The following is a 24173-nucleotide window of genomic DNA, read 5'->3' as shown; positions in this document are numbered from 1 at the left end:
TTATCTAATAAATGTTTTTAACTAATCTCAGTTTAGTTTGGTGATTAAACAAAAGCACACATATAAAAACCCCTTATCAATAATTATCTCTGACATTCTTGTCTCTCTCTTATAAAGAATGTTACGAAATTAACAATATAAAAATGTTTTTGAGTATATTTTCTACTAAATCAATGTTTCAAATTGTAATAATCCTAGGCTTCAGCCTCCCACTTTTCACAGACCTTGTTCTTCGATAACAGCCCCACTGTTGTAAACCTCTGCATCAGCTACATGAACACCTTTACCAAGAACCGTTACGTTACCAACCCGAGCCCAGTTTCCAACGCTAGAGTCCCATCCCACGATACTATTAGAGACGCATGCATGTTTCTTGACCCGAACACCACGCATTACAGTACAACCAAACAATCTCACACCTGAATCAATCACGCATCCTGGACCAACCACCACATCAGGTCCTATCAAGCAACCTTTTCCTATAACCGCGCTCTCATCCACGAGAACGTTCCCGATTATATTGTCCCCTGTAGCCAGTTCATGCGAAGATTTCTCTCTTAGAGAGTTAAGGTACATTCTTTGCCCGGTTATGTAATCTTTCGGTTGACCAATGTCCATCCAAAAGCCAGGTAGCACCATCGCGTAAAGCTTCTTCTCTGAAGCTATCTTAGGGAATATCTCTTTCTCTATTGAAGTCCGTTTCAGCTCTATCCTGTCGAGAACAGATGGGTTCAGTAGGTATATCCCAGCGTTTATCTTGTTCCCTACAAAATGTTTTGGTTTCTCTACAAAACTTTCAACTCTCTCTGTTGCTTCCTCTGTAACCACCACACCATACTTTGAAGGATCATTAACCTGTTGATGGTCAAAAACGCTATTAACAGATGAATGATTCAACTTCAGAAATTTGTAGAAAATGCACTTTTTATATATTTATTACCCTGGTCACCATGATTGATGCTTCAGCGTTGTTAGTCTTGTGAAATTTGATCATTTCGAGCAACGGGTATTCGCAGATAACATCGCTGTTTAGTACAAAAAACGGTTGGTCTATCACGAGCAAGTGCGAGAGGCCCTGCTGTTCCAAGAGGTTCAGTTTCTTGAGAAAACGTAATCTTAATCTCTAGCTTCTTCTCATATTCTTTCACAAAATTCAACATGACCTGAGCGAAAAATACCAAAACACACAAGGAGAGGATGAATAAATTAAATCAATTTACATATTGTAATTAAGGAACAATGTATGTCTATGTACCTCTGGCTGTTGCTGATTAATAGCTAACACAACTTCAGTCACTCCAGCAGCTTTTAGAGCTTCAATCTGCAAATGCATCATAATGAGAAATAAGAAGCTGCACCAAGGAAACATAATATACCCACAAAAAAGAAGAAGCTAAACCTGATGCAAAATCATGGGTTTGTTCCCAAAATCAACAAGGGGTTTAGGCATGGTGAAGGTAAGTGGCCTCAATCTTGTTCCGAATCCACCAACTAGAATAAGAGCCTTCATTCTACACATATATAACCAAATGATCATCATCTACTCTAATTAATCTGAATATTTCAGTACATTACTTCAATTTCTCGGACTGAACATACAGAGGAATCTCTGAATCAACAAACCGAAGAAATTACACAATTACGAATAGATCCAAATGAAAAACTCACATGGATAGTTGGAATCTGGAAGGAGAGGACTGTCTTCTAGGGTTATAATTGGAATCGGGAAGAACTCTACTCTGTCTCCACCTGTGTGGCGTTACAATGCGGCCAATACTAATACGTACGATAAGTCACAAAGCCTAAAACCCCCGCAATAAATATTTCAAACAAAAAAAAAAAATCTGAAAAAAAATTATTATTAAACCAAAAATATTTTTCAACACTTAAAACCAAAAAAAAAAAATGACATTTTCTTCTACTAATTATCATTAAGGGAGCATCATAATTTTGATGACTAAACAAAAAACTCAACAACATATTTTGTTTTTTTACACATGTAAAAAAAATTATAGCTTTCTCATTTTGTTCATCAGCTTAAGAGATCCATAGATTCTGCAATCTTGCTTCTGGCTTCCTTGCAAAGAACATCTGCTTTGCTTCCATGTATTGGCTTATGGATGATAACTCTGACTTCCCCATGGTTCAGTATTCCTTCACTACCCGTTGGCATGATTTTGCCTGTTCCCATTAGCGTTATCGGTACTACTGGAACTCCTGTCTTAGCAGCCACCGAAAACGCACCTTTCTGTGATATACCACAAGCCTCTTTATGTTAACACACAGACCCAAACATATGTATGATCAAGAAGAATCGTAGAGATTGTGTTTACCTTGAAAGGACCTAACTGACCATCCTTGCTCCGTGTTCCTTCTGGGAAAAAAAATACTGATGCTCCCTTCTTGAGAAGTTCCATGCAACGTTTTAAGCAATCCTGTAAATTTCACAAGAGTTAAAAGAGTCCATCTGATTAAACAAACACTTGGAAAAGTGTGGGAAGAAACAAATAGTTAACATACCATTTGGCTTCTTGGGTCCATCCGCTTCAAGGGAACAACACCCATCATTGACATTGCCCAACCGATAATGGGAATTACGAATATCCCTGTCTTGCTGATGAACTTGAAGCTTTTTCCAAGACTGAGTAGTGTGTAGATATCAAGAAAACTTTGATGGTTTGACACATATACAGCAGCAGTATCTGATGATGGCAGATTCTCCAAACCCTCGATGGTGATTTTGTAAAAGGGATAAATGCTTATGGAAGCCCAAATCTTAGCGATGAAGTGATGGAATTTTCTCCTATAGCGATCGAAGAGAAGGACAAACGGATGACCAACTAACATCAGGACAATGAGAACAATGGCAGAAACGCCAGCAACAACGCAAAAGCCTACCCCTCTGAGTCTTGAGCTCAACTTAATCTCTGCACTTCAAAGTTGAAAGAACAAGACAGAATTGTGTCTAGAGATTAGGAAACAAAGTTGTAATCTAGCAAAACAGACCAAAAATATGTTCACAAAAAGGTTTAGCCAAAAGAAAAAAAAAACCTGGTTCCGGGTAAGAAGCTTCAGGGGTTGCAGCTCCTGAAAGATCTGATCTAACAGTGACAGTTCTTGCCAATTCACTTAATCTATGTGATTTCTTATCATGAAATCTGTAAGGATCCCAACTTAAAGAGCGGTTACACAATTGAAAGCCAGTACGTCTTGTTTCACTCAAATTTTTTCCACTCGGAACAGCTAAAGAAGAATCATGGAAAGCAAAGCAAGTGAGTTAAAAGATCCATCTCACGTCAAAACAAATATTTGTATAAGTAAATCAAAACCAATATGAGTGTGTATATAGAACAAAGAGTAACTCATAAGATATAAAGCAACAGAACAGCCTCAAGAGGTAAGATAAAAAACTATAGCTTTCAATTGAAGAGGCTGCAGATAAATATATAATCAAAAGGCCAATTTGGTTGCCTTACCATGAAGGGAAGTACTAAAGCTCGCCATGCCATTCGAAATACGACCAAAGCAACATACTTTATCCTTTGAAATCTGCATATCCAAATAATTTTCATAGAATTAAGAACAATTTTAAGATAGCAGAAACTAACGAATCAATCACAAAAAACAGTGATTAAGCTTCCATGCCATGTTCATTGTTCAACTAATTCCAAAACAAAACATCACCAAGTTAAAATCTTTATTAAGCTTCCATAGCAGAAACTAACGAATCAATCACAAAAAACAGTAAAGAACCCTAAAAAAAAGAAATTAGTACCCGAATCAACGATGACTGTGATGAACAAATCAGGTTTCTATAATCTGAGAACATGATTAAGAAAACAAGGTTAGTAATTGTATTCAACAGATAAAGATACAAAATTCAAGAAGAAGAAGAAGAAGAAGAAGAAGAAGCATATACATGGAGGGTGTGAAGAGATGCTCCGAGCAGAAGCGACATCCATGGCGGAATCTCTCGAGCAAAAAACATGCGTCAGATTTGCGCTCATGTAATCCGTGTCATCTTCTTCCTCCTTCCAAGCTTATCTCAGGGGGGTGTTTGTTTCATTGCTCTACTGTTTTCAATTTCTATTCATCAACTGTGTGTCGTTTTTTTATGAAAAAGCGGCGGATTGCTGTTTCCTCGTTTGGTGATATTGACTACATGTCGTTTTGTTTTTTTGTATGTGAAGGGCCCGCTAGTATAAATAACTACAAGGCCTTTTTAAGTCATTAATTAATGATGGCCCATTAAGTGAGAGAACTAATGATATGTTTTTGACTTTTGGAATTGTATTGTTTCATAAAATTCTATCAGAATCTAAACCAAATTTTAATTTTTTGAAAAAAAAACTCTCTTAATAAATTTAGTACTTCTTACGTACGTTTTTTTAGAATTTAATCTCGTACGGTACGGCTGTTGGAGAATAAAACCGTTGATAATATGATTCAGAAACGGTGACACTGATATTAATAAAACGGGCATATTAATTGTGAATGACAAACTTGTTCGAATTCAAAGATATATTGTATGTTATGTGTAACATAGAGGAGTTTTGAAATCAATTAAAAAAAAAAAAACAAAACAGTAGAATTGATTTAATACCATAATGGAAATGGATTAGCACATTATCCAGTTGGCCTCATCTTATTACCACATTGACATTAGCAACATAATCAAGGAAGATCTTGACTAGTATGATATATTATGGTAATACATGTAAGACAAATCTCAAAATGTTATTTGGATATAACATTGTAGCATGAAAGATATTATCTTTTCCTTTTAGAGAGAGTAAGCCACACTTATCCTCTTAGGTTACAGCTTTGTTTTAATTACTTGCTTTCACAACTTCATTTTGGTACAGAAAATATATTAACTTACTAAAATGAATCCTATATCACCCATTAATATAATTAAATGTGGTCAAAATCTCTTTGTATTAACTATTGAGTCAACAAATCTCGTATTTATAGTATATGATTGACTTTTGTAAAAAGAGAGAAAATATATGAAAATATTTAGTTCCATTGTTGTGGTTATTTTCATAATTTTAGATACGGATCGCAAGAACAAACTATAGATTAAATAAAAGCTTAACATAAAACAGAAAGATAGATATCTTATGATGATGAAAACTAAAAGGAACAAGATAAACTTCAACAATCTGGAAAATAAAAACTAAATTTAGCTAAAAGATTGAACTTGGTAAAAAAAAAAACTACAATCTCTCGATTGACTTAAATCAAGCCATAGCCAAACCAATCACAACTGCGGTCAAGAACCAACCGCTTGCAACCTTCAATCCACCAGCAGCGTTATGGGGAGCTGGAGCCGGAGCTGTAGGACTAACAGGAGAAGCCTTAGGAGCGACACTGGCATCACCGGATGCTCGTTCAGACAAAACAACAAGAGTAATCTTTTCACCTTTAGCGCAGTTTCCAGGAGCACCACTAATGAAGAAGTAAGGGCCAGATTTGTCAAGATGAACCTCAGTGTGTCCATCCTTGTATTGCTTCAAGGGCTTTACTGTGTTACAGCTATCGTAATCTTCTCTTGTCACTTCTAGTACTGAATCTACTTTCTTGTCGTACTTCCACACTTATATATTCCACATGCACAAATATATCAAACAGTAAAACTCTATAATATTTATATACATATGGAAACCAACCCAAAAATATATAAAACCACTTTTGGACAAGAAATCTTGAATGGTTGCGTTATAGCAAAAGCATATTATATATCAGAAAATGAAGATCAAGAGAGATTTAGTACCGAGGAAGTCGCCGACTTTGAAACGGGTTTTCTCGGCCCAGTGATTGAGAGTGTTGTTGGGAGAATCAGGGACCTTCCACGCTCCCACAGATCCGCCGACCAGAATCACCCTAGGGGTATTGGCACCATGGCTCACTTTAGCAAACAAGAGGAAAACAAGGGTGAGAATTGGAACAATGATCCCCATTGGTTTGTTTTTTTTTCTTCTTCCTTTCTTACTACAAAATTCTTTTGTTTGGTTTGAGTTTTGTCACTCGTTTGTATATTGTTTTCGATATAGGTGAAGAGATTAGGAGATGGTGGATGCTGTTTATATAGAGGCCCGTCTGTTGTGGTTTGGAGCTAAAACGTGTTTTTGTGCGCGTTCGGAGCTAGGTTCGGAATATCCGTACCAAGTATTAAATTGTGTAATCTCTCTCTGATTTGCTAAATAAATGTCCGTTTTAACTCAGCTTTTTAATTACTAAACAAAAATGTTTTAGAATATATTTAGTGAGAGAAACAAGAAAATAAATCTTTTGTTTGATTTTGTAATAAATCCTGGTGAGTTGTCTACACCGAAATATATATAGATTTTCTTTAAAAGATATTTAATTGTTTTAAAAATATTTAATTGTTTGTAATCTAATTGAATTTATCGAAGAATCATAGATTGTTATAAGATATAGTAACTTTTGATATGTGTTTCATAATTTAATAAATTATCACAAGTATTTCTGAGATAAGTTTTATTTTCTTAAATATTGAGATATATATATATATATTTCTGTAAAGTAGTCCCAAATAACATAATTTACAAATAGGAAAGGTTGAGTATTTTAGACTATTAAATAACATTTTAAAATTAATTAGTTTTTACAATGTTCATCATCTTTACTGTCAACAACTTGTTATTGTATTTTTACCCTCTTTAGCAGAAGATATAGTTCATAACTTTAATTTTATTATTATCCGTTTACAAAACTAAAAACATTGATCCGTTTAAAAACGAAAAAAAATCTTGAAAATGTGTCAACTCTAATTTACATTTGTCTCTATTAACTAGGGTATTTATTTATTTCAAGCAAAAACGATGCTTACGGGTAACGGTACTTTTTAACGTTACGCATGAATATTGTCAGGCTACGAGCCTTTGTGGTGTGGAGAACAAAGCATTTTAATGGCTACAGTTAATTGGCCGAGCTACACTATTTTGAGTTGGTCCGTAATTAAAAGTTGATGATAATTAAGATAGCAAGATTTACCACTAACAAACGTTTCATTGGATTTTAAAGTCAGTGTTTTTTGTATGTTTCTTAACGTACCAGTTACATAGTAGTACTTAATTCTTTCTTTTATGAGTAGTCTGGTCTGAGAGGTTTACCCAAAAATCAGGTAATCTTTGAAGAGAAAATTAAACGTCTTCTTATTTTTTCAATTGACAACGACTATAAGAAAAACTGAGTTGACTCAATACTTAATGCTAGATTGATAGATTCAACTTTAATTTGGTTACTATAAATAGTAATTAAAAGGAAAACCTAAAACTTCCGGACCAACCGACCAACCTAGATCGAGAAAGTTAGAGATGATTAAAAAAAACAACATTCACAATTTGACGTCTTTTAATTCAAAACAAAAGTTGCATCATATAAACAAAGTCTGGATGGGATTTTTGCGACTCCAACGAAATAGTCTTCTGAGTAATTTTTCATATAAAAAAAAAACAACATCAGATCCAAAGAGAAACAGTCTTCAAATCATAAACCAAATACAACAGCATGATGGATAAGACATTGATTGATGATGGTAATGATGATAGTGATGACGATGATGATGATAATGAAGAAGGAGGAGATCACTTGAGAAGTGTCTTCACTATGGCTTTGACATTAAGCTTCTTCAGGTCAGTGTAAGACTGGCCACAACCCACGAACATAACCGGTGATCCCGATATGTAAACCATCGATAAAGCTGCTCCAACCTACAAACCAAAACACTCTCGTTTACATTTCATTTATATTATAGAACTCCAAACACTAAATCTATCAATCAGTTTTTTCTCACTGTACCTTGTCATCAATGGTATCGAACTTCGTCAGTAAGATTCCATCGATCAGTCTTGGGTTTCCAGAAGTGGAGAGATCCGAAAGTTTCTGAATTTCGAAAAAAGCAATGTCAATAAGGCTAAATTAAACACGTAACAAGAGTCTAATGCGAGTAAAAATCGAACCTGATTAAACTTCGAGAGCTGGTCTACTGCATCGTTTCCAACAAGTGCTTCACCAACAAACAAGACCAAGTCTGGCTGATTAAGGTTAATGAGCTTTGACAGTGCTCTCATCAAAGGTTCATTATCCTGCATCCTACCAGCTGTGTCAACAAGAACAACATCGGATCCGTTTCTAGTTGCTTCTTGTATGGCTTCTTTAGCAACTACTGCTGGATCCTTTTCATACCCCTTTTCAAATATCGGTATCTGTTGCCAACCACCACATTTTAAATCCAGTGTTAAGAACACCACATTATAAATCACAATATTACTTGAACATGAGACACAGAGATATGTATAATTAATTACCTGTAACCTACGAGCATGAGTCCTTAACTGCTCAACAGCTCCAGAACGGAATGTGTCACAAGCAGCCATCATTACACTGACCTTATGCTGCTGAAGCCAATACGCCACTTTGGCCAGATTGGTGGATTTCCCAACTCCATTGACTCCAACAAACACAACAACATAAGGCTTCCTCTGTTCTTTGGAAGCATGAACATCTCTCAGTATGTCAATGGAACGTCTTGGAGTCAATATACGAACCAGAGCATCCTCCATCGCTGCCTGAAATCATATGTTTTCACCACAATTAAGCCATCTTCAAATTGCATAAGTGAAATGTTCCCTAGATTCAGCTAAGAGCTACAGGGGGACAAAGCACAGTACCTGAACAGTTGAAGAGATCCTGGTGAACGATGACAACTTCTTTCCTTCAAGACTAGCTTCCACTGATTCACAAAGCTTCTCAGCAATCTCTTCAGCCTGAAAATAAAATCCCCAAGCTCAAGCAAGACATAAAAATTCCAACCACCAGAAACGATACACTGTTTAAAGAGACACATACCACATTCTTGGTCATGAGACGTTCCTTCAGAGCTTTCAACGCCGGTCCAAGGTCTGTCTTTTCAAGATTCGCCTTCCCAGTAATACTAAACACAAATCACAATATATATGTTAATAAGACTAGATTATACTATATAACTCACCAAACACAGATTCAAAAAGAGAAAAGCTAACCTCTGGAAAACAGAAGAAAACCATCCCTTTTTCTTAGCCTCAGCAGGCTTCTCATCACTTCCTGGTTCGTCATCATCATCATCATCACTTTCACTATCACTGCTGAAAACCTCTTCCTTGTCCATCATACTTTCTCCTTGGTCAGCAGCCACAACCTCTACATGATCATTGTTCCCATTCTCATCAACTGAATCAGTAAAGTCCAGTTTCGATTGCTTGGGAGCCGCATCATCCCAAACCCTATTCTTCTTTGTAGCCTTTTTGGCTGGTTCCGCAGCAGCTACCTTGGAACTCTTATTACCTATACTGTCAGCTTTCCTTACACCTCCTCTACCTCTTACTCCTTTACTTCTCAGTTTCTGAAGTTTACTTAAATCAACAGCAACATTAGAACTCGTGTTTTCTTTCCCGTTAGCAAGATCACCCTCCTGAGAATCATCTCCCAGTTTATGATTCTCATTGGAATGATGACCATTAGTCAAGTTACTGACTTTACCCTTAATACCATCTCCATCATCCTTCTTCGAACCACCTTCACCAACCCTTTTGTTCCCTCCTTCAAGCCCAGCTTTCAAGACCTGCCCTTGCTTCTTAACACTACCAGTCACAGGCTTCCCAAGTTGCTTAATCTTCCTCAACTCCTCAGCCCTAGCTTCAGCTTCCATCCTAAGCTGCCTAAAAGTCTCATCGAAATCATCGTAAGCCATACGCTTAGGATCATAAACCTCAGAGAAGCTTTGCTTAACCATAGAAAGCAAATCATCAACGTAAAGCAAGTGGAGAATACGCTGATAAACAGCGACAAAGACAAGTCCAAGATCATTGTGAAACGTCCACTTGAGAGTGTAGGCAGCACCAGGAGCATCGTAATTAAACGAAACAGCACCAGATCGTTCCTCAAGGAGACAGGATCTGATCAAAGTATCGATAGGTGAACCTTTCAAAGCATTACCAATCTCTTTGCATGTCCATAGGATTAAACCTCCTCGGGTAAAGATCAAAAGCTGCTCTAACATCTTCGATCTTCAAATCTTCGTATACCCCCCTGATTCAATTAAAAATTAGATCTTTCAAAAAACCCAATTGAGGAATCGTTGGTAGATTTAGGTAATGAAGCAATCGAATTTAACAGATCAAAGGGAAACGCAGATATACAAATCGTGGAGAGAAAGCAATCAAATTAGCCCAATTGATCGGTTTTGAATCAGAAAGGAAACAAAAACAGAACACGGATCTTTGAGTTTTCAATCCGACAATTTTAAAAGCCGACAGCAACAACAACAATAAGGAGAAGAGATTGAGGATAAAATTGAATCGGGGGAGGGATTCAAACCTTGGATCTTGTTGTCTCTTGATACAATTGCTCGATTGATTGATTGAACAATGAAAATAAAAACTATAGCTTTACACCGGCGAGAGATAAGAAAAAAAAAAAAAGATAACTAAAAAAAAACGTGAAAATTATGATCCTCTATAGATTCCCCAATTATATATATATATAAAGGTTTAAAATAAATTCTTTTTGTTTCCTCAAAAAAAAAAATTTGGTCAAGGTTCCTTAGAAATTTATTTATTTTATCCTTTTTGAGATTTTTTTCCTCTTAGGAAATACTTTTTTTTTTTTAATTTGTGTGTGTTCAAAAATAGGCAAAATCTGAAAATAGCATATAATTGTAGAAACGAATTTTTTTTTTTTTTTTTTTGTATAGGTAAATAATGAAATAAAATAAAAACCAAGTTTTGGTTCGTGGAAGCAGCTATACGCTGGTGGTGGTTGGTTCGTGGAAGCAGCTGGTGCCTAGTGGCTGGTGGCGTTGTAGTCATTGACGGTGAATAATGTGATTTACTGATGTCCTACCCCTCATTGACTAAAGATTATTCCAACGCGGCAGCTTTGATAAAAACGCTGCGTTTTTCTGGTTACCAAAAACGTTCTACGCCCTTTGATCTTGTGATTCGTTCCACCTAGCATGAAGACGTGTTTCTATTTCATCTTCGCTAGAGCTTTGCGAAGGCCTGATCCGACTAGTATATGTATCAATGTATGTTCTTATGAGTCTTCTTATCAGGAATTGAAAAATAATCAAATCAGCTTTCATCTCGATCCATATAGGCATAGCACAAGTTGCCATTACATGCACCAATCTACCCGTAACCACGCCTATAAAGTATAAACGCCTAACCTAAAGTCCACCGTGGTCATTAAATATAAAACCAATGTTTTCTAAACGTTAATAAGCTTCAAATCCCCATAAAATAGATCGTGCATGTTGCATTATACTATTTCTTCGGATCGCACGCAACGCAATACCTTCGGATCGGCCGACCATTACGCCAGCTCTTTGTTATTGTGTTTTTGACTTCGATGGTAAAATGTCTACTTGTTAGGAATACATTAAGGTCGCAATCCCCATTCATAGACACACTTGCGCGGTGGTGTGCCTTCTAACCTAATCAACGAAGATTTTATAAGTTATCGTTTCCGAGTTTGAACCTCTCGTTTAGAGATAAACAAGACTACAATGAATCCTAGCTACTATGAACTTTACTCCCATAAAGCTTGTTAGATGATCGTACCTTCTTAATTAACATGTTTTACCAGAATCTTTCTCTAACGAATTCAATTTAAAATATTGAAAATTTTAAATAAATAAATATAGTATATTAGAAATTTGTTTAGATCTATTATATGATTTAATTCAATACAAAAATCAAAGTTTTATATGACTAATTGACTATAGTAAAGTGGTCATCACATCACAAGTCACAACCATAACGTCACTTGTTATGTTGAAAGTTAGGCAAGAGTTAAATTTTTTACTTTTTGTTAGAAAAATATATAGTCCAGAATTTATAGGCACAACAGTTTTTACAGGGTGAACAGTCATCTAAGTTCTTACAAGGAAAAACAAAAGTCATCATGATTATTCCACATCGTCCATTTTCGTTTTGTTTGTTTCTTTGGTAATCTTGTGGTAAGTACATTTTTCTTTATTTCTTTTCTTTCTCCCCTTTTTTTTTATTTTACATTATTTTTGCTTTGTTTGATCTTTGATGTATCGCGAACAAACGTGCTACAAGGTTTTTGACTTTAATGTCACCTAGTTGATCACCAATCAGCATTTATGGAGATATTATATCTTTTATTATAATCAAGATGGTCAAATGATTTCCGAAAAGATCACCTAAAAGTTAATACTGATAGAACTGTATGACTACAGATAGAACTGATTACGTGTCAATTACGCCTAATTACATTACTATTATGTAAATATTATAAGAACATAACATTAACATGCACGAGAGGATGAGAGAAGACAATAGAATCGTCATTGCGCAATACTGCATCTATGACTTTAATTTTGTTCTGGTTCTAAGTCATCTTCTTCTGATTCGAGATCCAAATTTGCCTTCAAATATTAACAATGTAGCATTAGCATCTATTCTGTACATAAAACACTAAAAACGAAATTAACACTTTGAAACCTTAACAATCGTTGTAGAGTATTACGTGGTTAGTTTACAAAAAAGAATTATTTATTTTTTTAGTTACTAATAGGTACTTTACCTAGTAAAGTAGTAATAGCTAGCTAGTAAACTGAATCAAACGCATTATACACATAACCAAAATTTCTTTTATCTTCTTGTGTGTTTTCAGAGCTGAAATAGTGACCTTTGTCGCATTTTTCGCACTTTCACCACATTTGTCGCGACACAATTCTATGTGATAGAAGCAATTTCAATAACAAATATAAGCTCAATCAATCATCTACATATATGATGTAGCATTTTCATCAAAATTAGTAAATGTGAGGTGTTGTAGACAAAGCTCGTGAATAGTCCCTATATTGGATGTATAAACACAAGCTCGTGAATAGTACCTAAATACACTCAACATATATGATATCTGCCAATAAATACACATTACCATAGAGAGAGAGTGAGAAAGGTCCACTCACAGCTGGCCAACCTGCACATTATGTAGCAACTCAGCAAAACACACATTAAATAAGAACCTCCAAAACCACATCCATACATCTCTCTACATTAACACAGATATATATACAAACATACATCTCCATATACTCTATGAGCTAACACACAGAAAGAAAGAAAAAAAAACCATTGAAGAAAAAAAGTGTAGAGAAAGTGTGAGAGGACACAAAATGGCGAGAATCCATCCCATTTTCCTTCTTCTTGTCGCTCTTTTATCGACAACATTTTCATCATCATCATCTTCTTCAAGAGAGCAAGAGAAGGACAGAATCAAAGCACTTCCAGGGCAACCAAAAGTCGCATTCTCACAATACTCGGGCTATGTCAAAGTTAACGAGTCTCATGGTCGTGCACTCTTCTATTGGCTCACTGAGTCATCTTCTCCTTCTCCCCACACCAAACCCCTTCTTCTTTGGCTCAACGGAGGTCAGTTTTCTCCACTCCAATTACTTTATAATAGGAAGTATATCTATATGCTTAAGTACTATTATATTACATATACATAGGTCTTATCTATACATACATAGCTTTCTTTGTGAGTGTAATTCTCCAGTTTATTTCCGGCTATGAGTTATGTAGTTAATCTATACATAAACTTCAATCTACCAAACTTAACTAAAGATAAAAGACCGAGTAGATTAACCATTTTCCAAACAGAAAAACGAAACCACACCGAAGACCCATATGTTATAAGGATTAGGATAAAGTTAGATAAAATTATGTTAGATAAAATTATGGTTATATGTATGGTTATATATGATAAGTACAGTCCCATTTCTTTTGGACAATGAGACAATTAAAACTTAAAAGGGTCAAAGAGAGAGAGAAAACAAACAACATTTTATCTACACAAAAACTTAATCCCTAAACAATGAGACTAAAGTCACTAATTAAACAAACAAGGCACATCTATTAGCAACCACTAATTTGTGCATATATATATATATATATATATATATATATATATTTATATATATATGTGTGTGTAAGTTAAAAATCGTTATTTTGGATAAAAACAAATCAGTGTCCAACCAAAATAGCAATATCAACTACCCCATCTGCCTGACTGCCTCTCATTAATGGAACATGCACTCCCTTTTTTTTTTTAATCTCTTGCAGCTTTATTTAATTGTATTTTATTCGACACCATTAAGTAATAGTCCTCCACGAGCTTCGGATTTTGTACCATGTGCAATCTACTACTCCTCCTACCCACGTCTAGTACTCGAGCGCATTGTAGTTAAAGCCCTCATCTCCCTCTAAGATACACTTAAAATTGGAGTATATATCATAGATATCGATCCTCATCATGCAGGCCATGCGTGATGCAGCCCCTGATCCATCCGCATGTAGGCCACAAAACGCTTATTATCTTGTCTTGGACTTAAACTTTCATGGTGACTATAAATAGCATATAATGCAATTACAAAGTACATAGAAACATGGGGATGATTAGCCTGAGCAAGTTTAGTCTTTTTATTATTATTCTTGCTATTAAAATGATAAGAGTTTTAGTTTCTTCAATGAAATCATTATATACTGAGAGTTCTCTAGTCACTTTTCTGGTGTCAACTTGTTTTGTTCTTCTGTCTCTTCATTAGCTTATGTAAGAAAGCATGACAAAAAGGTGAACTTACCTTTTTTGTTGCCTTTAATAATTGGGTTAGATCCAAAAAAACAAATACACATACACATTATACTAGAAAGCTTACTACTTTTTCTAATAAATTGAGTATCATTTTTTTTCTTCCAAATATGTAATAGAAAGTTGACCTTGTTATATATATTGGAAAAGAAAAAAATATAACAAAGTGGCCCTTATTTACAAAAGCTTACTATATACATAGTAGACTTATAGCAATTGTTTCAGTGGACGCATGCGTATTCATGGATGTCACTAGTTGATGCTCGTTATACAGTTTTTGTAAGCACAAACACACAACACACGCCCGCGCGTGATTTTTGTTTCAAACCTTTTTTTTTGTGTGGCTATTATTCATTTTTTCTGGTCCAGAAATATAAGCGTCCTCAAATATTCTTTATATTTTGGTTCTTAGCTATTTTTTTAAATTTTATTTTAATCATTCCTAGTGGGAAAATCAGAGCATGTACAGAAAGATGCCATCATAATTTGGGTCACATTCATCTTGGTACAAAGAACTCAAATGTTGTTAATCACGAACGTTGTTTGGATCAAAAATTTGATTAAGAAAATTGTCATTATAACATAAGAATTTCCTTATCTTATTTATATACTCAGGACCGGGATGTTCGTCGATTGCTTATGGAGCTTCAGAGGAAATTGGACCATTCCGTATCAACAAAACTGGTTCTAATCTCTATCTAAACAAGTTTTCTTGGAACACAGGTAACTAATTAATGAATAATCACATACCGCATGTAATAACAGTCACTTCCGATATCGAATTTATTTTGATTAAACTTGAATGTGTACAAATAAACACAGACGCAAACCTTCTATTTTTGGAGTCACCCGCCGGAGTTGGATTTTCCTACACGAACACAAGCTCTGATCTTAATGATTCAGGAGATGAACGAACAGGTTCAATCCATTTTCTTGATTTATGTTCGCTTGATAAAATTAAATTATGTTTTTGATTATATTCCTAATCACACAGCTCAAGACAGCTTGATGTTTCTTATCAAATGGTTATCGAAATTTCCCCAATACAAATACAGAGACTTCTACATCGCTGGTGAAAGCTATGCCGGTACGTTATTTTTTGACAAAATGATTCGGTTTTTAAGTTTTAAGAATCAGTGATATGATGAATATTTCGATTAATGTTAATATGTTGGACAGGGCATTACGTTCCTCAGCTTGCCAAAAAGATCCATGACTACAACAAAGCTTTCTCCAAACCTATCATCAATCTCAAAGGATTCATGGTAAAGAATCTTTTTGAAAACTATATAGCTCAAACCAAAACTATATGTCCAATTCCTAATTAACATCCTTTATTTCTCAAGGTGGGAAATGCGGTGACGGACAATCAGTACGACAGCATAGGAACCGTAACTTACTGGTGGACTCACGCAATTATCTCCGACAAAACATACAAGTCCATTCTTAAATACTGCAACTTCACGGCCGAGAAAGCGTCTGACGATTGCGACACCGCGGTTAACTATGCCATGAACCACGAGTTTGGTGACATTGATCAGTATAGCATTTACACCCCAACGTGCGTGGCTGCACAACAAAAGAAGGACAATAGTACTGGTTTCTTTGTTCGCATGAAGAACACACTTTTGCGTAGACGGTTAGTGTCAGGGTATGACCCTTGTACCGAGAGTTACGCAGAGAAGTATTTTAACCGTCGAGATGTTCAGAGAGCTATGCACGCTAATGTCACTGGAATTCGCTATAAATGGACAGCTTGCAGGTAAAGAGTTCGCTTCACCACTTAACGACGACTGTGTGCAATGATGATTTGCCAAAAAAAACAATGATCCTGAAAGCAATGGTTTTCTTGTTTGGGTTTGGTGCAGTGATGTTCTGATCAAGAACTGGAAAGATTCCGACAAGACTATGTTGCCCATATACAAGGAACTTGCTGCGTCTGGTTTGAGGATCTGGATTTTCAGGTAAACTATGGTTCAATGTAGCATCGTAACCATTAGTTTTAACCGTGGATCAACATAGATACCATAGGGCCAAATCAGGATCTTACCTAACCTAACAGATATGGACAAAATCAGGGTCTAGTTGTAATGAACCTAGGGAAACTCAGACTCAGTATTACTATTTTGGCTACTTAACCAAATTGTGGATTGTACTCATATGCAGCGGTGATACAGACTCGGTGGTTCCAGTGACCGCGACTCGGTTTTCCCTCAGCCATCTCAATCTCCCGGTGAAAACTCGTTGGTATCCTTGGTATTCTGATAACCAGGTATGATATACATACACATACTTCATCTATATACGTACATGGATATGTATTATATATAAAAGGAAGTGATGTTTACCGGTGGTGACAGGTGGGAGGATGGACAGAGGTTTACAAGGGATTGACCTTTGCAACGGTAAGAGGGGCAGGCCACGAGGTGCCTTTATTCGAACCAAAGCGTGCTCTCATTCTTTTCAGATCATTCTTGGCCGGAAAAGAGCTTCCAAGATCCTATTAGGAACCTAAACGTAGAGTAAGAGGCAGAGTTTGGCTACCAGATTAGGAACCTATTCCGAGTAAACTCGGATTTCTTCTATTTCCTTTTTTCCCCGGTTGAAAGCTCGATTCATTTCCACAATTTGGAAACAACAAAACGATTTGAGAGCATTTGAGTAATTGTTGATAAATCAAAGAAGCACAAAGGTTCAAATATCTCTCTCTAAATTCATCAGAACAGAGCTTTCATTTCTTTCTGCCTGATCGATATACAAAACAAAAAAAACTGGACTTCTCATACCTGGAAGTAGAGTGAAATCACAAAAAAAAGTATAATGTTTTGTTACTTTAACCCATCAAGACCCGGTGGCATCCCTAAGCTCTGCGCAAGATCACTCATTCTCGCTTTCATAGCCTGTGAAATCCAAAAAAGGTCCTATATAGTGAAGAGATGAAAGAAAAATGGATATTTATAAGTTTGTATAGTTAAAATATGGTATGTGATGTCATTACCAGTACACTCTTTGCATGTGCGTCCTTGTATGCTTCCGTGACCAGTAGCGATAGTTTCTGCAAAAGGAAAAACATGAAACCTGAGAAGCTGAGAGAATATAGCTTTGATCATTCCTATATATGTAGAAGCAAGTGCAACAGAAAGTAAAGTGAATGAAGGTTACTCACTTCGGAACCTAATTCCATTGCTGCATCAGTGATATCAGTGCGGATTGGTTGCTGGTTACCTGACAATGTAACCTGATACAATTTCAAATTTTGTGGTCACTTAACTAGTATGAGATCGAAAAACAAACTAAAACTAGCATCATTGTGTAACAATCCACAAAAGTAATGAATCAGACAGCATAGTGTGTAACATTCATTCGTTTAATTTGATAATAACATAGTGTGTGAATGATCTAATAGGAATTTAGGACATGAAACAGAGTCTGTAACTACCTTAACAAGCTCGCCTTGACAATAACCATCAAATTCAGCACTGAAACAAAAAGAGAGGAGGATACAAGCAGGCATGATGAAACTCATAAAGATAGAATAAACTTTACTAACTCATAATGGTTAGGCTAATGGGACGGGGACATACACAGCAAGCTCCTTCTGCACCCTAACAGCTTCTACTTGAACAACCATTTGAGCTTTCTTCACAGTCTCATACAAATTCTGCATATTACCAAGAATTCCTGCCTAAAGACCAAAAATACAAGAAACCAAATTCCAAAGGTTAAAACTTTATGTTGCCGAGACAAAAATCCATAGAATTGTTTTTGTATGAACATGTAACATGAAAAAAAACATACCTTTGATTGACCATCGTCTTTATTGTCCTTCTTCCCACCTCCGAATAATCCATTAACACGAAGAGACCTTACAGAGTTCTTCCGATTTAACCATACCACGCTCTGGCTCTGTCTACTACTTCGTTGTGCCGCGTTCCCTGAATTTAGCAATCCCATATAACGAAGAAGATGATCAAAAACTATACAGAATCTAGAATTAGTCTAATTGAGACAATCCCTCGTGGTAATCACACTAGCTTTTCTCCATGTAATTTCAAAAAATTGAAATCTGACTTCGAAAGATTTTAAAACCCAGATGAAACCTAACAGAGGAATAAGGCATAAACAAAGAGAGTTGCTCAGAGAAACTAACCATTGGAGAAAGGAGAGAGGAAAGGTCTGAAGAAATCAGTAGTCGTAGCCGTCGAAGCCATGTCTCTCTGCCCTGCTGAGTGACAGAAGAAGAAGGAAAAGGAAGAGAGAGACGCGTACTGCTAGTCTCGAGTCGAATTGGACAAGACGCAAAGTTATAAGAACGGTTTGTTTTAACCAATAGTACAATGCCACGTCGACATTCTTAAGGATCCTTTGATTGTGTTTATTAAATTTAAGATTCGATGCTAAGCTAAGCTAAGCTAAGCTTTTTTAGATTCTCCCATGTAAACTCTCCATCAAAATGGAAAAAAATTATGGAAATCCCCACTGCCGCGGGTCGAACCCAGGTACTTAGATACAAACAGCATTGAACTTAACCAATTGATCCCATAACAATCCTTGGTTTTAACACACAACTTTATCTTTATAAACCTATAAGGTATCTAAGTCCCAATTAAATGAATTTGAATTGGGGGAAAAATAAAAATCCTAGGATTCTTCTTCTTCTTCTCTCAAATATAACTGATAAATTTATAAATTTATATTTAAATTATAAATTTATAATTTATAAATGAGAATTAAATATAAATTTATAAATTAAATATAACTGAGAATATATTTATAAATTTAAATTTATAAATTAAATTTATAAATTAGATTAAATGAAATTATAAATTATAAATTTATATTTAATTCTCAGTTATAAATTATAAATTTAATATAAATTAAATATAACTGAGAATATAAAGATAAATTTGTATAACTGTTAAATTTATAAATTTATAATTTATAACTGAGAATTAAATATAAATTTATAAATTAAATATTACTGAGAATATATTTATATTTAAATTAAATTAATTAATATTTAAAAATTAAATGAAATATTTATAAACCTTAAACCTTAAACCTTAAACCTTAAACTTTAAACATTTCATTTAACTGATAATTTATAAATTTATAAATATATTCTCAGTTATTCTTAATTTATAAATTTATATTTAATTCTCAGTTATAAATTATAAATTTATAATTTAAATATAAATTTATAAATTTATCAGTTATATTTGATAAAGGAAAAACACTAGGATTTTTATTTTTTCCCCAATTCAAATTCATTTAATTGGGACTTAGATACCTTATAGGTTTATAAAGATAAAGTTGTGTGTTAGTACCGAGGATTGTTGTGGGATCAGTTGGTTAGTGCTATGCTGTCTGTATCTGGGTACCTAGGTTCGACCTGCGGCAGTGGGGATTTCCACAATTTTTTTCGATTTCGATGGATGCTACCTTAGGTTTATATTATTAAGGTTGTATGATTCTTTCGAGAATTGTTATGGGATAAACTGGTTAAGTCATATGCTAAATACGGAAGAGGTCGTGGGTTTGAACCTCTAGTGTGTGGTTTTTCCACAATTTTTTTTCGAAGAAAACAAAACGACGTCGTTTTCGCATTTTACGTGGACTCTGAGTCAGCATCTCTAACGGTTGACTTAATTTCGTTAACGTGGACTGTGAAATTGGCTCAATTTTGTGAGTATAGGTATGAAATTTGAAATGTCTTAGGGTAAATGTATAAATTGGCACTCCTTATTTGTACAGGTAGCAATTCGTACTTTCGGATTGTGTACGGGTATGAAATGGCTCTTTTCCCGGTTCCGGAGTGGTTGGTACTTGAAACCAACCTTCTTCACCAAGTTTAATAAAGTATGGGGTTTTGAGGTCAAAAAAAAAAAAAAATTATTAAATTAAATTAAAATAGCTAAATTATATTATGATTGTAAATTTTACTATTACATTAGTTACAAACTTACAATAAAAGTAAAAAAAAATCAACAAAAGAGATCTAAATGGACTTGAACTAGAATTGATATGCATTATGTTAAAAAACCATATGTAGCTAAATGTATTTTTAATTATATGATTTCAGCTTATATGATACATATATATATATATATGATTTAGTATGGAGGATATGTTCTACCAACTCTAAAGTGGATTCATCATAGAGTTAAGACATCGAGTTTCAATTACTAGAATCAAATGGTCAATGTACTTACCTAGCACAACGCCATCTAGAGTTGTTGTTGTGTCTTGTTTTTTAAATTTCAAATTTTTTTTTGGCATAATTCAAATTTCAAATTGTTTTTTTTTAAAACTCCAAACTTCAAAATTGAATGTGGTATATAATTTATATTTGAAAATTGACATCTCAAATCATTTATAAACTTGCTTAGGTGTCTATTTTTAAAAAAATTATCAACCTTCCTTTGTTTATTTTGAATTGTTTTGTCAATTTATCCTAACTTAGACTTGTATATACATTATTTCTGAAATTGTGTTGATTTCTTGTTTGTTTGAACTTTTGAATATATAATACTTAAAAAACCATTTATTTATTAAATTCTCATTAATATAACTAGACCTTTGTATATTATTGTACTTAATTGATTTCGATAAATTAAAAAGAAAAAAAAATCAGTTTCGCAAAAAAAAGTCACTATAGAAAGCATTATTGATCATTTAGATTTTTGATTAAAGAAAATGTCGTTCAAAATAAAGAAGTTACTCACAATCTTTACTGTTTATTCAAAAGCAATTTGTTTTTAGTTTTCTACATTCACTTCCAAGTAAAATCAGGACATTAAGTTCTCAAGACTCTCTAACAATAAACTGACACATAATTTCTTAACAATTTCTAAAAGGGCTTAGCTTATCATTGAATCTTAAGCTTGTTACACACATATTAAGAAAACAATTAAATTTTCTATTTTACTTTTCATTGATACACTATTTCATTTGATATAAATAATTAATAAACTAAAAGTTAGGGATAAAACTGAAAATTTGATTCATAAAGTTTGCATCAAGTAAAAAAAAATGGAGGGAATATGTATTTTAATTGTGTTAATGTTAAAACGTTCTGTTAAGATATTTTAAAGCATCATCAGTGGAGATGGTCTTATAATTGGTCGGTCTTTAATTGATCAAAGAAGAGAAATTTGGATTCCATGTCACGAAAAAATAATTTGATTTTTCTATTTCTGAATAGTGTATTTAAAAATTCTACAGAATGAGATAATGAATCTGTGTCATCGGTGTTTCGTTGATGGATCTTGGAAGGCTGGTGACACGTTTGCAGGTGCAGGATGGCTTTGTACAGCGTCTCAGGATTCATCGCACACTATGGGAGCTACCAATTTCCGACGAAGTCTCTCCCCCTTACATGCTGAAGTAGAAGCTTTCATCTGGACTATACGTTGCATGATTGGACATGACTACCAGGACGTGGCTTTCTATATTGATTGTTCAGACTTGGTGAAGATGGTGTTTTCTCCTCAAGACTGGTCGGCTTTCTCGACGCCGATATCAAAATTGATAGGGAGGAGTTTACTTATTTCTCTTTATCTCTTATTTCTAGAAATTTGAATGTACGCGGACGCTTTAGTGCGTAAGGCGCGTATAACTCCGCACCATGTTTTGTATGTAAACAACTTTCCACCTAATTGGCTCCTCTGAGCTTATCTTTTGTTGTCAAAACAAAAAAAAAAGTATATGGTCTTCTCTCTATTCAATTTAATACATTATGGTAAGTTAGTAACATTGACATGGAGACGTTAGACGTACCAATAAATTCAAGACAAGACACACTCTCATATATGCAAAGTGAGAGATCTAAGAATGTTTACTGAAATGACTTTTTAGTTTTAGCTTTCTTTTTCTCTTTCATATGAAAACTCATGAAGCAAATAAGTAATTATAGTTATACATATGTTGTTTAAATTATGTCAATCCAGATTTTAATCAAAAGCCTACCATGATGCATGTAGCTTAGTACTAGAACATGAGAGAATATATAGAATAAGAAATTGTTTCTTTAGAATCAAGTTAAGCAAATTTGAAGCATTATCCATATAAGTAACATAATTGCATAGAAGTGTGTCACTATATCCTATATTGTTTTTGTAGGTGTAGAAATAATCATATGTATATATGAAAAAAAAATTGATATTTTGAGTCAAAGATGAATCTTACTATTCAAGTTGTAACTAAATATATCTTAATTTTTTATCTACATAAAAACACACAAAATAACAAAAATTAACAACAGGAATAGACAACATAAAAAGCAAGGTAATTTCTTTTAAAACAAATTTCTAAACAATAATCCGCGCTTAGCGCGTGAATTCACCTAGTATTATATTTTTTTTTTTTAAGAAGAGAGAGAGCTAGAGAGACAAAAGTAAAGTAGCACTTGTTTTAAAAGATTTTTGGAGATGTATACGACTTTTTTATCCCAAAAACAATAAAATAATTAAGATATACGAATAAGGGTAAAAATACCGTTTGACAAAGATATAAGTAATAATTACTTTTTGAAAAAAAAAACAAAAAAGAAGAAGCTCAAAGCAAAAACTCTGACAACTGCAGCAGCAGATGTGCAAATCCCATACCCATCCCATGTACCACAATTCACCTTTGTCTCATCTGCAATTCTCGTTTCTGTTTTTTACCCGGAAGTTTTGTATATTTACCTTTTTGTACCTTGCTTTTCTATAATCAATCTTCTCTAAACCCTTCACACCAAAAAAAAAATCAATCTTCTCTAAACCCTAAGTCGAAACTGATCTCTATACTCGTTTGGTAGCTTCTCCGCCGACGCCCTAGCCGATGTTACCACCGGAGCTGCCGAATCTGTGTACGCTGCATATCCTTTTCAATTTCCTCTACTTCCTTTTAATCATGTATAGTTAGCTAAAAAGATGCAGAAAATAAGTTAAAGCATCCCATTAAACCAATTCCTAGTTATATTAGTTACAAACTTACAATAAAAGTAAAAAAAAAAATCAACAAAAGAGGTCCAAAATAGACTTGAACTAGAATTGATATATATATATATATATATATATATATATATATATATATATATAAAGTGGATTCATCATAGAGTCAAGACATCGAGTTCCACTTACTAGAATCAAATGGTCAATGTACTTACCTAGCACAACGCCATCTAGAGTTGTTGTTGTGTCTTATTTTTTTAATTTCAATTTTTTTTTTGGCATCATTCAAATTTCAAATTGTTTTTTAAGTTCCAAACTTCAAAATTGAATGTGGTATATAATTTGTATTTGAAAATTGACATCTCAAATCATTTATAAACTTGCTTAGGTGTCTATTTTTTAAAAAATTATCAACCTTCCTTTGTTTATTTTGAATTGTTTTGTCAATTTATTATAACTTGGACTTGTATATACATTTTTTCTGAAATTGTGTTGATTTCTTTTTTGTTTGAACTTTTGAATATATAATACTTAAAAAAACCATTT

The 24173-nt window shown here is 34.2% G+C and overlaps 5 protein-coding genes and 1 pseudogene across 5 annotated transcripts; 1 reads left to right on the top strand and 5 right to left on the bottom strand.

Moving 5' to 3' along the window:
- Positions 76-1841, bottom strand: LOC104730254 (annotated as a pseudogene).
- On the bottom strand, positions 1902-4036 carry LOC104730253 (1-acyl-sn-glycerol-3-phosphate acyltransferase 1, chloroplastic). Its single transcript, XM_010449395.2, has 7 exons — positions 3920-4036; positions 3776-3819; positions 3477-3549; positions 3052-3243; positions 2521-2927; positions 2334-2435; positions 1902-2248 (listed from the first exon to the last, which is right to left on the bottom strand). The coding sequence occupies exons 1-7, from the start codon at positions 4005-4007 to the stop codon at positions 2033-2035; spliced, it is 1122 nt and encodes a 373-aa protein (XP_010447697.1). The 5' UTR covers positions 4008-4036; the 3' UTR covers positions 1902-2032.
- On the bottom strand, positions 5103-6058 carry LOC104730251 (early nodulin-like protein 1). Its single transcript, XM_010449394.2, has 2 exons — positions 5777-6058; positions 5103-5599 (listed from the first exon to the last, which is right to left on the bottom strand). Exons 1-2 carry the CDS (start codon positions 5961-5963, stop codon positions 5244-5246), a joined length of 543 nt encoding a protein of 180 aa, XP_010447696.1. The 5' UTR covers positions 5964-6058; the 3' UTR covers positions 5103-5243.
- Positions 7408-10538, bottom strand: LOC104730250 (signal recognition particle receptor subunit alpha). Its single transcript, XM_010449393.2, has 8 exons — positions 10384-10538; positions 9051-10095; positions 8878-8962; positions 8700-8795; positions 8337-8597; positions 7989-8234; positions 7828-7911; positions 7408-7739 (listed from the first exon to the last, which is right to left on the bottom strand). The coding sequence occupies exons 2-8, from the start codon at positions 10064-10066 to the stop codon at positions 7614-7616; spliced, it is 1914 nt and encodes a 637-aa protein (XP_010447695.1). The 5' UTR covers positions 10067-10095; positions 10384-10538; the 3' UTR covers positions 7408-7613.
- LOC104730248 (serine carboxypeptidase 24-like) lies at positions 13063-17392 on the top strand. The gene is made up of 9 exons (XM_010449391.2): positions 13063-13472; positions 15307-15414; positions 15514-15609; positions 15686-15778; positions 15871-15956; positions 16038-16453; positions 16560-16655; positions 16858-16963; positions 17052-17392. Exons 1-9 carry the CDS (start codon positions 13217-13219, stop codon positions 17196-17198), a joined length of 1404 nt encoding a protein of 467 aa, XP_010447693.1. The 5' UTR covers positions 13063-13216; the 3' UTR covers positions 17199-17392.
- LOC104730249 (nucleoid-associated protein At4g30620, chloroplastic) lies at positions 17310-18988 on the bottom strand. Its single transcript, XM_010449392.2, has 7 exons — positions 18842-18988; positions 18490-18626; positions 18276-18376; positions 18131-18170; positions 17858-17929; positions 17690-17746; positions 17310-17591 (listed from the first exon to the last, which is right to left on the bottom strand). The coding sequence occupies exons 1-7, from the start codon at positions 18900-18902 to the stop codon at positions 17520-17522; spliced, it is 540 nt and encodes a 179-aa protein (XP_010447694.1). The 5' UTR covers positions 18903-18988; the 3' UTR covers positions 17310-17519.

This window comes from Camelina sativa, chromosome 12, assembly GCF_000633955.1.
Source record: "Camelina sativa cultivar DH55 chromosome 12, Cs, whole genome shotgun sequence".
In the NCBI taxonomy this organism is placed as follows: domain Eukaryota; kingdom Viridiplantae; phylum Streptophyta; class Magnoliopsida; order Brassicales; family Brassicaceae; genus Camelina; species Camelina sativa.
This window is presented reverse-complemented; position numbering and strand designations above follow the sequence as displayed.

Coding starts and splice junctions, on each gene's coding strand:
- LOC104730253 (XM_010449395.2), bottom strand. CDS start 4,007: ATGAGCGCAAATCTGACGCATGTTTTTTGCTCGAGAGATTCCGCCATG. Junction 3,820..3,919: donor CATCTCTTCACACCCTCCAT/GTATATGCTTCT, acceptor TCATGTTCTCAG/ATTATAGAAACCTGATTTGT. Junction 2,928..3,051: donor AGCTTCTTACCCGGAACCAG/GTTTTTTTTTTC, acceptor TTTGAAGTGCAG/AGATTAAGTTGAGCTCAAGA.
- LOC104730251 (XM_010449394.2), bottom strand. CDS start 5,963: ATGGGGATCATTGTTCCAATTCTCACCCTTGTTTTCCTCTTGTTTGCT. Junction 5,600..5,776: donor CAAAGTCGGCGACTTCCTCG/GTACTAAATCTC, acceptor GGAATATATAAG/TGTGGAAGTACGACAAGAAA.
- LOC104730250 (XM_010449393.2), bottom strand. CDS start 10,066: ATGTTAGAGCAGCTTTTGATCTTTACCCGAGGAGGTTTAATCCTATGG. Junction 8,235..8,336: donor CTCATGCTCGTAGGTTACAG/GTAATTAATTAT, acceptor GGTTGGCAACAG/ATACCGATATTTGAAAAGGG. Junction 7,912..7,988: donor AGCTCTCGAAGTTTAATCAG/GTTCGATTTTTA, acceptor TTCGAAATTCAG/AAACTTTCGGATCTCTCCAC.
- LOC104730248 (XM_010449391.2), top strand. CDS start 13,217: ATGGCGAGAATCCATCCCATTTTCCTTCTTCTTGTCGCTCTTTTATCG. Junction 16,454..16,559: donor TATAAATGGACAGCTTGCAG/GTAAAGAGTTCG, acceptor GGTTTGGTGCAG/TGATGTTCTGATCAAGAACT. Junction 16,964..17,051: donor CTTGGTATTCTGATAACCAG/GTATGATATACA, acceptor CGGTGGTGACAG/GTGGGAGGATGGACAGAGGT.
- LOC104730249 (XM_010449392.2), bottom strand. CDS start 18,902: ATGGCTTCGACGGCTACGACTACTGATTTCTTCAGACCTTTCCTCTCT. Junction 18,627..18,841: donor CCTCTCTCCTTTCTCCAATG/GTTAGTTTCTCT, acceptor TGCTAAATTCAG/GGAACGCGGCACAACGAAGT. Junction 17,930..18,130: donor GTCAAGGCGAGCTTGTTAAG/GTAGTTACAGAC, acceptor AAATTGTATCAG/GTTACATTGTCAGGTAACCA.